The following is a 12,237-nucleotide window of genomic DNA, read 5'->3' as shown; positions in this document are numbered from 1 at the left end:
CAAAAGATGGTCCAACAAGATCCAAAATCCTGGGACAACTTTGAAAGCCTGACCATTACTGTTATAGAGATGCTGACCCCCTGGGCTGGTAGAGTAAGTTCAGCATAAAATATGGCATTTCTACCCATGTTTTGGTTACAGTTCTCCTTGAAGTGATTGTTACATGTAACATTCTCCGGTAAGTCTGACCCGCACTTATCCCTTGTGTAAAACACAATACCACAAACAACAAACCACAAAAAAACCATATTTTCTGTAAAATACTCATTTATTCATAATCACAGCTTCATTTTGCAACATTTTTGCTATCGACAAGTGACCCCGGAAAGAGCCAAGGCCAAGTAATATCAGTGCAGATTATCTTCCCCCGAGGAAGAAGAGAAAGTTTGACACACATTGTACAAACTTTTTTAAAAAGAGAGGAAGGAAAAAAAATAAAATAAAATACAGTCATGTACAATGTCATTATGTCCAGTTGCTTTACATTAGCAAATTAACAGCAGCCCCCATAGGCAGCACCGAGAGACAGGCAGAAGGATCTCAGCTTACATCACAGGAGGAGGAGACAATGGGAATCTCTAGCAACCAATTAGAACAGTGATTGGATAATCTCTCCCCCCCCGGAGGTGGCAGTGGGGATTGCAGGTAATGCAACAGCAGTAGGTAGGCGGTAGGTGCCCTTTTTCCTGAATTCGGGGGGGGGTTCAACTGTGCAAACCACAATCATTACTGGGGGGAATAACGCATTTCCGATGTCATTAAAATGAGAAAAAGAAGAGAAAAACGTAAAATATCAAATATTTTTCAACACTTTTGCAGAGCAGAGATGGGACTTTTTTTTAAAGGGGAACTAAAGCTCATTAATAACACAAAGCAGCTTGGGCTCGCCCCTTTAGTGAGAGCAGACGTGCGATTGGGATAGACATTATTGAAAGCGCTTGGGGCATATATATCAGTACAGACAGGCTACACACGTATAGAAATATACTCTAACGCTTTCCCTATGGGAAAATAATAACTTTATATGTGTTGAAGGGGAGACTGTCAGGGCTACTGTATACTGGGCGGGGCCATTACGGCTACTGGCCCATTCATGGTAGTAGGAAGCACAGTTAGAAGCTATGGTACCCCTAAAGCAGAGTTCTGGGGTCACTTCACTATAGTTACAGGGATATCCAAGACCCTCATTAGCCTTTGACCAATTGGGGCCCCCTTTACGGCTGGCCCTGAGGATTAGGAGCCCCTGCTCTAGAGTGTGACCTCTATGTTTATGGGTAAAAAAATCAGCTTTTCTCATTGCAATTACAATTTGATGTGTGCAGTTATAGCCTTACGGGGTTAATATAATAACAAGGGCAAAGTTGGAACAGCTGTAGTAACCCATAGCGACAAATCAGATGCTTGGGTTTAAACAGGAGCTACCTCCTGATTGGTTGCTACAGGCGACTAGAACTGTAGAGGACTTTCATGTAGATAGAATCATAATACAGATTCTGTTGGTTTGTGAACCAGTTACCCGCCCCCTAATGCCGAGCACAGTGTAGGACTGGGGTATCTTGGGTTCACTGGAGAACCTGCCCCCACAGACCCACCCAGTGGTGTAACTACAACAAGCTGGGCCCCCCTGCTAAAAATCTTTGGAGGGGCCCAGAGAGCACCGCCCTACTTTGCTTCTTGTGATAGGTAAGAGAGGGGAGTGGATATCTCTAAAGGTACAGGCTCTACCAGTGCACCCATCGGCCCAATGAGATGTACCCCAGTGGGCACTGAGCTGGGCTGGGAAGGCAAAAATTGATAAAACAACCACTTTTACCTCTGCTACATTTCATGGTCAAACAGTCCAATCTCAGTCCCACGAGGCAACCACAACTCGCTCATAGCCTCCAACGCAATATCCCTTGCACACAAGCCAAGTCAGAGGGGCAAAGTTGCACTTGGGCAGTAACCCCTAGCAACCAGTCAGCAATTAGCCTTTCTAAACCTGTTGCAGGTAGGACAATTAAAGCAAACATCTGGTCGCCATGGGTAACTGCCCAGGTGCTAATTTGCCCAGTGTTTATAAATGAGCCCCCAGTGTATGGCCAAGAACACTCAGACTCCTCAAGGTCCTACATGCAGCACTTTGAGGGGTGCAAAGGGGTATAAAAGTCTGCCCACGCTGCACACAGGACATACAGAGGCTTATTTGCCTACGTCGAGGGTATTATGGCAAATACACAGGGAACATAATGTTGTACTTTGTAATTATAATGCAAAATAAAGTAACAATGGTCTCGGCTATTGAACCTTTCCTCCCCATAAGTGTAAAGATTCAGCATAAAGAATAACAGCACCCCTAGTGGCCATCATAGGCGCAGTTTTTGTTGCACCACATATCTATGTATATATCTATATATGAAAGTGCAGTAGCTGCTGTATTTCCTCATCCAGTCACCGCCTGTAACTGACACAGGAAGCTGGGTCTCGGTGGGATTATTTGTGCCCCCCCCAAGCGCGATCATGTGACCTACGCATGTGTCCCACTCACTACTTTATTTTTACAACTGAAAAGTAGTCGAGGGCCTTTGCGTTTCACACACACACCTTCTTTATATAACTGCGTTGAGTCCGTGGTTTTGTGACCTCGGAACAAACTTTGGTCACTTTGGAGAAATATTTTGTGTACTTTTAGTTCTTTCCTGTCTTTCAGTCGGTCAGAATGGGTTGGCCTACAGTGAGCAACTGAACACCATTCTGTTTGACGGGGGTGTTAAAGCTCAGTGCAGCTCAGCAGCAGCACAGAGCACTAACACACAGAGGCCTGTATTTCCTATGTGATCAGGATGGTACTCACTCAGGCAAGCGCTGAATACAGTACAGTGTAATAGGAAATACAGACCTACAGTTCTTTTTACTGTGTTCCCCTATGATAGAATATCACGCACAGGGAATATCAGGTAAAAACAATGCTTGTGGGAATAGGGTTGCCACCTTTTTTGTGATGTAATACCAGCCATCAGGTAAGGGAGTAGGAAGTGATGTCACACAGGGGCGTGTAAATGGTCAGACTGGGTGGGTAAATGCATGGGGTGGGCGGGGATATGGGCGGGGCATAGGCAGGACTGTCCTTATAAGGGGGGAATACAAAGAAGAGGGCCTTTCCCTACAGAATAACTCCCCAGTGACTGTTTGGGAAGGACAGTTCTGATCTGAGGATTGGAAAACAGGCGTGGCTTACTTTGGAGTGGGCGTGGCTTAAAAACCCAGCATTTTCGAAACCATCAGGATTGGCAGGGTCAACTGGGGATGTTTGGGCAAGAAAAAGGCCCAAGTACACAATATCACACCTCTAACACACATACTATGAAGCCAGTGATGAGCTGTCCCCCATCTGGATGAGATATTAAAAGGTTTAATATTATTAGTACGTTAAATTGTTGATTTTGCGAGCAGCCTTGATATGATACCGTTTGTTCTCCTGCCTTCTGTAGATCCAATCTGGCTGCATTGCTATGGTAACATTAACCCAATAACAGCCGCGTCGCAACCGACGCATCGGGCCCTGCAATGTACGAATACTGGAACTAAGGAATCTGACTGCAGCAAACATCTTGCCCGGCATGCAGAGAAGGCAGCGAGTTACGGAATTTATATAAAAATCAGTTCTTTTATCTGTACCCCTATACACCATGGGACTCCTCTGGTATAAACAAACCCATGCCAAAAATCAAATGTAGATAAGACGGTTATGTCTATATATCGGAGTGTGCCACAATGCTAAATAATACACTAACAGCGCTGCTCTCCATAATGCTCATTTTTTCCAGAAATTCCACCAAATTCATCTGATATAATCAAAATCATCTTTAAATAACAATGAGCTAATGATGTCATAGAAGTACGTTCCATAACTCGACAATACAACAACACTGCCCTGTATAATGCTCACTTTTTCCAGGAACATGGAATTCCTCTCATATAAACCAACCAATGTTGAAATGATGACGAGTCAATGGCGACAGCACATTACTAGACAATATGATCATGGCGCTGCTCTGTGTAATGCTCACAGTTTCCATGTACCCCTACATCCTATGGAAGCCCTCTAATGAACAAATACTAATGTTGAAATGATAAAATAAGCCAATGGAGACACTGATGACTGCCACATTACAAAACGATACAACTGATGGCACCAGGGCTGCGGAGTCAGAGTCATGGAGCCAGAAGCAGTTTTGGGTACCTGGAGTCGGAGGAACCATAAACAAAGGAGTCAAAGCAATTTTGGGTACCTGGAGTTGGAGGAACCATAAACAAAGGAGTCAAAGCAATTTTGGGTACCTGGAGTCAGAGGAACCATAAACAAAGAAGTCAAAGCAATTTTGGGTACCAGGAGTCGGAGGAACCATAAACAAAGATGTCAAAGCAATTTTGGGCAGCTGGAGTCGGAGGAACCATAAACTAAGAAGTCAAAGCAATTTTGGGTACCTGGAGTCGGAGGAACCATAAACTAAGAAGTCAAAGCAATTTTGGATACCTGGAGTCGGAGGAACCATAAACAAAGAAGTCAAAGCAATTTGGGGTACCTGGAGTCAGAGGAACCATAAACAAAGAAGTCAAAGCAATTTGGGGTAACTGGAGTCAGAGGAACCATAAACTAAGAAGTCAAAGCAATTTTGGGTACCTGGAGTCAGAGGAACCATAAACTAAGAAGTCAAAGCAATTTTGGGTACCTGGAGTCAGAGGAACCATAAACTAAGAAGTCAAAGCAATTTTGGGTACCTGGAGTCGAAGATAACATAAACTAAGGAGTCAAGGGATTTATGTACAGACTCCACAGTCCTGCCAGGGCTATGGTGTCAGATTAGTGGAGTCAAAGTTAGAAGCAATTTTGGGTACCTGGAGTCGGAGGAACCATAAACGGAGGAGCCATAGTCAAAGTATTTACGTACTCCGCAGCCCTGGATGCTCACTTTTTCATGGAACACACGTAATTCCTCTTAAAATAACCAACTAGTGTTGAATTGATGATGACGAGCCAATAGTGACATGACAATGTGCCACATTACTAGCCAATATGATAATGGTGCTGCTCTATCTAATGCTCAGTTTCCATATACCCCTATTCCCCTTGGAAGGCCTCTAATATAAAAATACTAATGTTGTAATGATAAAATAAGCCACATTACTACAAGGATGGCTTTGTTTTGTCTAAAGCTCACCAACCCACCAAGCTTACTATGTAACCAGAGCAACATCTAATGACAGGGGTACCCATGAGCAACATTTAAATATAAAAAAAAGTTGAGGAACAATGCAAGCATGAAAAAAGTTCCTAGGGGGTGACCAGTAAGGACTGTAATTGGCTATTTGGTATCCCACTGTGGAATGGAAGGCTACAGGAAGTTTGGCAGAACACATGGTTTTTATCTCTCCAAAACTTGCCTCCAAAATTCAAAAATGGGCACCTACTTTGAGGCCACTGGGAGCAACATCCGAGGGGTTGGGGAGCAACATGTTCCTCTTGAGCCACTGGTTGGGGATCACTGCCTACGTATAGGGAACCATGTAAAGGACTCATGAAGGTAATGAAGAATGGGCTTGCCTCACCCAACTGCCAGTTATAAATATAAACAGGTTGGAAAAATAATTTCCTAGAGTTATCAGATGCCAGCCTCGCGTGTGACAACCATTCCCCGCCATGTTTCCATAGCACCTTTCTTGATCACTGTCCCCATCAATATCATATCCAGCTGTTAGCAAAGCCGGCCAAAAGGAGGGGGTTATTTTCCTTCCCCGAGCTATTCACGAGTTGTTTTCCACAGCAAAGTGATACGCTCTTTCTAAAACACTCGCTTAAATATGCATGAGGCACGGCTAAATAAAAAGTGAAACGTTTACACACACACAGCTTGAGTGCAGGAAGTGAGAAAAAGCATCGGCCGCTTTGTTTGATAAAATACCACTTAAATGAAATGGAAACCCTCCCCCCCTTTTCTTAAACAAACAGAAGTGGTACATGTCTTATTAAGGGTTGCTCAGAACAGTATAATTGCACACATCAAAAGATGAAGGATGTTGGGTTTCTTTGATCTGCTTACAGATGGGTATATGTTCCCTTTAATCTCATTTCCCGATCCTACTCTGGTCTCCAAGGTACTCACTATCCCTCACTTGCCTACATGAATAGCGATACAGGATTCTGATACATCACTATTTAAGGATAGTGGGCTAAGATGGCCACAAGCATACAACAGTCCAGATGTTACCTTCAGGAAATGAACAAGGTTGCAGCTACCTTCTTGAAAATATGAATCAGCCTCTGATCCGCCAACACTACAAATGGTCACCTATGGCTCAGAGTCTTCAAACTTCATAATAAAACCTAGCAACCTACATAGTTTATGGTAAAAAACTTAAACCAGTCAGCAGCAAGAGAAACCACCCAAGGCAGGTCATGACTGGATGCTGTCTAGAAGTCCCAGAAGAAGTCATTGAAGAAGGCCAAAAGCCTGACTTCATTGTTGTTTTGCTTATCACGAGCCTGAGGAAGGCCACTGGACTCCCTTTTTAATGGTTTATGGTGGCTCTTCCTAAGTGTAAAACTAAAACTATGGCACAACACCTTAATCTCAGTCTTTGAAGGAACACAATGATGTTCTACAAAAGGCACCATAACTTTCCATTCATTATGGACATCTCAGTGGTTTAAGAATGCTATGAAGTCAGTTCCACGTCTCTTTCTTGTAGGTTGGTTATGTTACAATGGACACATAAAAAAGTGGGAGTCCCTAATGTGGGAATTGGGGTTTCAAAGAAGACAAACACATGAGCAAACCATGGTTAATATCAGAATAACATGATTTATGTGTATTACAGACATAAATATGAAGGAATGTACATGTCTGGTTGAAGGTCAGTATGCAGTTAACTCAGATGTATCTCTTATGGAGCATTCCTTTACTAGTGAAACACTAGATTTACCCCTCATGGTAGAAACTTGCTGCCAACAGGCAACTCTACCCTAAACACAAAGGAAGTGGTGTCTACCATGATGAGATGTAGGTTACTGACAACTCAAGGAACGTAAACTAAGCCCCTTGCTCTTACACTGAAAATAAATTGCACAGACGAGATGAAGGAAATATAGATGTTTGATTGTGATTACAATAGGTCAATGCTTTACCCCATTTTATGACATATCTAAGTATAGGTCATGGTTGGAGTTATATGTTGAGAGAGACAACTATCTCCATTTGGTTTGGGAAGAACATCAGCGCATAGACGATTTCAGGTTTGGAAGAGCATTAGCTTATAAGCGACACTGGCAATGACTGCAAAGCTTTCCATACAAGTAATTAGTTTAGAAAATATGGAGGCTCTACTTCCTTGTAGAAGAGGCCCCTGTTGCCCAGCTAATATGGCTGAAGGAGTACCCTAGTTTGCCTTTATAACGTGCTACACTGTCCATCTCATTAAGATAGGAACACAACGCAACCTTCATTTGGTATTGAGGCTTCCCAGCAAGTGAGGAGCAGATGCAGAATGTACCCCATGCAGAAGGAAGACCCTCCTACCACAATGCTGCTACTCCTAAACTCCGAAAGGTCATTTTGAATGACACCAGAACTGATTCTGGGGTGTTATGATTAAAGCAGAGCCCAGGTATTTAAAGAGAGGAAAGTGGGGGATGGAGAGGTTGGACCAGCTAGAAAAGTGCATAGTCATTCTCAATATTTGTTAATGCTACGACTTGTGTAAGTCCGAAATGTAACAGTTTCAATTATGCAATGCTCCCCTAGTTGCCCAATCAACCAACCGAAAGCGCAGGGAAATGCTTTACCCAAAGGACAGTCATGTCGGCCTTCTGCGCGTTGGTCAACCTGAGTGGAATTGTGTTCTGACACAGAAAGATGTGGGCAGGCTATACAAGTTGACAGCTATTTCCCTGCTGCTTCGTTACCATGGCTGATAGAGGTAATTGGAGGCAATATATTTTATTTTCAGACTTTCTAGTGAACCCTTTAGTACATTCCCGCTGAAGAATACATGAAATAAGAGCAGGCCCATGTAAACATAGGTAACATTATAATGGGTTTGTATGCTTTGTATTGGATTACACATACTACATAGACTACATCGGCCCACATGCCTAATCCAGCTGGTCTGGCATTTTTCACCCCACTTTTAACACCGCAGACCTTAAGGATTGTGATCCTGGAGGGGCAACCGTGCGCGTGTTAGTAGATCCAAAGCTCTCCTACAGGGGTTCCTGCATATATGGTTAGCCTGCTGCACATCGCAGCTTCTGCAGCTACCCCTGGAGAAAAATAAAGTGCAAAGCCAAGGGTTCCAAAGACAGCCCATCTTCTTCCATTTGGACTTTATGATCCTTAGTTTTGCGTAATGAAGCCAGAAGCAGGTTTCAACCAGGAAATATTCCTTTTTTTTTGGGAGCTTGAAGGTATAAAGAGTGCTTGTGTCCCTCACATTAGACTTTTCCTGTAATGACTGGCCAGTTTCTGCTTAGGATCTGGGGACTGCTGGTCTGCTTGTCTGTATAGGTCTCTCAGTTCCTTAATTTCCTGTAAGACCTTTCTGGCCTGTCTCCAGTTGGAGGAGGCCTCTCCTAGAAGCCTCTCTGCTTCCTGAAGGACATTTTCAGAGTCTGCCTTGCAAGAAGTTTCCTTTCCCTTTTTCCTGCCTTCTCCACAGTCCTTCACTTCTGTAAGCAGTTCCTGAGTTTTATCAATCTTCTCTGTTATCAATTCCTGTAACTGGCATAGTCTCTCTGATTCAGGAGGCTTTTTGGACACTGGGCGTTGACCTGAAGAGTCTGATCTTGATAAGATCTCCTCCATAGAGGCACATTTGTTCTTCTCAGAATAGGATAGCTTTTTGGGGACCTGAGGCGTGTAGGTTGTGCCCTTTCCAAAGGAGTCATGGTGTGGCCCCAACTTATCCCAGAACACCTGATCCCTCCCTTGCTGGTTTTCTGACCTGCCCTTTTCTGGGCACTTAAAATTCTCAGAGTCCGATCTGCGACGTTTAGAAGCCAAGTGGGCCACAGACTTGTCTAGGTCAACCCTGAAACTTTTATCACAGCTGCCTTGATCTTCTGGGGAGGCATCTTCTTCCTGTATTAGATCCAAGGTTAGCATTCCATCTGACGTTGAGGTAGATGCCTGCAGGTAATTGAAGCAAACATATAAGCCATGTCATATACATTGGGGGTTTTCAGCAGTAATTTTATACAACATGTTTTAGTTTATACTTCTGAATCATACTGAGAATTGTAAGCCCACATCCCCAGAATCCTCAGTCACTCTTCCCCTTGATGATAGCAACATGGCTGCCTATATATCTCTTTCCTACCTTCCAGTCTATAAAAGTCAAACAGAATTCAATTCCAGTCGATTTAATCTCACATTTTATCTCTTCTGGAACAGGTACATATATCCAGCTTAAGTAAAGTCAGAAGGTCAATGCAAGATTCTTTGGTTTAGCCACCATTAAAACATTAGGACAGAGTTCATCTGAACTGAAGTATTTTAATTCAAATGATCCAACTATTCAACACAACCGCCCGTGAATTAATTACTCACCACTGCCATAAGGTGACCTCTTGTAGGGGGGCGCCTGGTGTGCTGGATTTTTGCTCTGTCGCGAGTTGGGTGAGCGAGATAACTCTCCTCTTCCACTGTGACCTGCACAAATTAGTCACAGAGCTTGGATTATGATCACATAGGACGTGATTGGTATTTTCCCAGATAAAATCTTGTTGAGGGATGTCAATAATAATATAGCAGGGGGATTATATTGGTTGGATGTTTGCAACGGCAGGAGCTGGTTAGATATGTGCATATATATATGTGCCAGGACCGGATGGGATTCATCCCAGGGTATTAAATGAGCTGAGCGCTGTGATTGCCAAGCCTCTTCACATAATTTTTCAGGATTCATTGAGGTTTGGCATGGTGCCGAGAGACTGGCGGATTGCTAATGTGGTGCCGTTATTTAAAAAGGGATCTCGTTCTCAGCCTGAAAACTATAGGCCTGTTAGTCTGACATCAGTAGTAGGAAAGCTTCTGGAAGGGGTAATAAGGGATAGGATAGTTGAATACATTGCAGTTCACAATACTATTAGTTTGTGCCAGCATGGTTTTATGCGTAACAGATCTTGCCAGACTAATTTAGTTGCCTTTTATGAGGAGGTGAGCAGGAACCTTGATGCTGGAATGGCAGTTGATGTCATCTACTTAGATTTTGCTAAAGCGTTTGATACAGTACCGCACAGAAGGTTAATGATCAAATTGAGGAATATTGGCCTAGAACATAATATTTGTAATTGGATAGAAAACTGGCTGAAGGATAGAGTACAAAGAGTGGTGGTAAATGGAACATTTTCTAATTGGGCCAGTGTGGTTAGTGGAGTACCGCAGGGGTCAGTCATTGGTCCTTTGCTTTTTAACTTGTTTATTAATGACCTGGAGGTGGGCATAGAGAGTACTGTTTCTATTTTTGCTGATGACACTAAATTGTGCAAAACTATAAGTTCCATGCAGGATGCTGCCGCTTTGCAGAGCGATTTGACAAAATTGGAAAACTGGGCAGCAAACTGGAAAATGAGGTTCAATGTTGACAAGTGCAAAGTTATGCACTTTGGTAGGAATAATATAAACGCAAACTATCTACTGAATGGTAGTGTGTTGGGGGCATCCTTAATGGAGAAGGATCTAGGGGTTTTTGTAGATCACAAGTTGTCTAATTCCAGGCAGTGTCATTCTGTGGCTACTACAGCAAATAAAGTGCTGTCTTGTATAAAAAAGGGCATTGACTCAAGGGATGAGAACATATTTTTGCCCCTTTATAGGTCCCTGGTAAGGCCTCACCTTGAGTATGCAGTGCAGTTTTGGGCTCCAGTCCTTAAGAAGGATATTAATGAGCTGGAGAGAGTGCAGAGACTGCAACTAAACTGGTAAAGGGGATGGAAGATTTAAGCTATGAGGTTAGACTGTCGAGGTTGGGGTTGTTTTCTCTGGAAAAGAGGCGCTTGCGAGGGGACATGATTACTCTGTACAAGTACATTAGAGGGGATTATAGGCAGTTGGGGGATGTTCTTTTTTCCCATAAAAACAATCAGCGCACCAGAGGTCACCCCTATAGATTAGAGGAACAGAGCTTCCATTTGAAGCAGCGTAGGTGGTTTTTCACGGTGAGGGCAGTGAGGCTGTGGAATGCCCTTCCTAGTGATGTGGTAATGGCAGACTCTGTTAATGCCTTTAAGAGGGGCCTGGATGAGTTTTTGAACAAGCAGAATATCCAAGGCTATTGTGATACTAATATCTACAGTTAGTATTACTGGTTGTATATATATAGTTTATGTATGTGAGTGTATAGATTGGTTAGTATAGGTTGTGTGCTGGGTTTACTCGGATGGGTTGAACTTGATGGACAATGGTCTTTTTTCAACCCTATGTAACTATGTAACTATGTAACTATGTAACTATATATACTGCTGGGGAACCCCTGTGCCATGAATGCAAATAAACCAAAGGGCCATAGTTTGAGCTTTAAGATCAAGAAGCTGCAGGATTGTAGGAGGATTTTCCCTACCATATGGGATGTAAGTTGGTGGATAGCATATGAATGACTAGAATATTGCCATAAGATTGATGTTTAAGTGTTGTAGAAATACATAGTAATAGCTATAGATATGACATGCACAGCCTCCGATGGGTTCCTTTTCTTCTACATTGCTCAGGGCAAGAAGGGATCCTGGAGAGCCGCCCTAACGCAGCCCTGCTTGTTTCTGCTTACCTCATCTAAGATGCGGTTCTTGGCTCGTGTGATTGCAGAGTTCAGGGCATTGATCCAAGATTCCTTCTCCTCAGGGCTGACTGCGAGAAAGATCAGGTTCGGTGCCTAGGAAGAGAAACGAGGCCAGTCATCCCATACCCAGTAATAAAGACCTGCCTGAATAAAGGACCATGCAAAGCACAAAAGTCAGACGGTCATTAGAAAGGATGTTTTTATGTTTGTCTGAGGTTCCTAACGTTTAGCATTCTCAGGCTATTTCTATCTGTTATAAAAATAACCAGCCCAGCTTCCTTGTCTGCTCTGGGGAGATGCAGAAGAGGAAAAATGAAGCAATGCCCGTTGCCCCTTAATAGGAAAATCTCGTTTTTCTTTTGCTATCAGGTGTTCCTTACCACATGTGTAGTGCACTCTGATCTAGACAAATTGTTATGTTGAGCC

The 12,237-nt window shown here is 43.2% G+C and overlaps 1 protein-coding gene across 3 annotated transcripts in view; it reads right to left on the bottom strand.

Moving 5' to 3' along the window:
- Positions 1 to 249: 249 nt before the first annotated feature.
- Positions 250 to 12,237, bottom strand: part of plekho1 (pleckstrin homology domain containing O1) — a 58,709-nt gene continuing 46,721 nt past the window's right edge. Inside the window, exons 4-7 of one of the 3 annotated variants that reach the window (XR_004219774.1) lie at positions 11,800 to 11,904; positions 9,585 to 9,686; positions 4,762 to 9,164; positions 250 to 4,712 (exon numbers count right to left, since the gene is read on the bottom strand). Coding sequence is in view for 1 of the 3 variants with exons in the window: in XM_002938461.5 (XP_002938507.1) it covers positions 8,466 to 9,164; positions 9,585 to 9,686; positions 11,800 to 11,904 (906 nt within the window). In the remaining 2 variants the exon portion in view is untranslated. Of the gene's footprint in view, positions 9,165 to 9,584; positions 9,687 to 11,799; positions 11,905 to 12,237 lie in introns of all 3 variants that reach the window. The other 2 variants (XR_004219775.1, XM_002938461.5) reach the window with 2 other exon arrangements.

Source organism: Xenopus tropicalis, chromosome 8 (genome assembly GCF_000004195.4).
Source record: "Xenopus tropicalis strain Nigerian chromosome 8, UCB_Xtro_10.0, whole genome shotgun sequence".
In the NCBI taxonomy this organism is placed as follows: domain Eukaryota; kingdom Metazoa; phylum Chordata; class Amphibia; order Anura; family Pipidae; genus Xenopus; species Xenopus tropicalis.
Note: the sequence above shows the minus strand (reverse complement) of the source record. Positions and strands in the feature narration are given on the sequence as shown.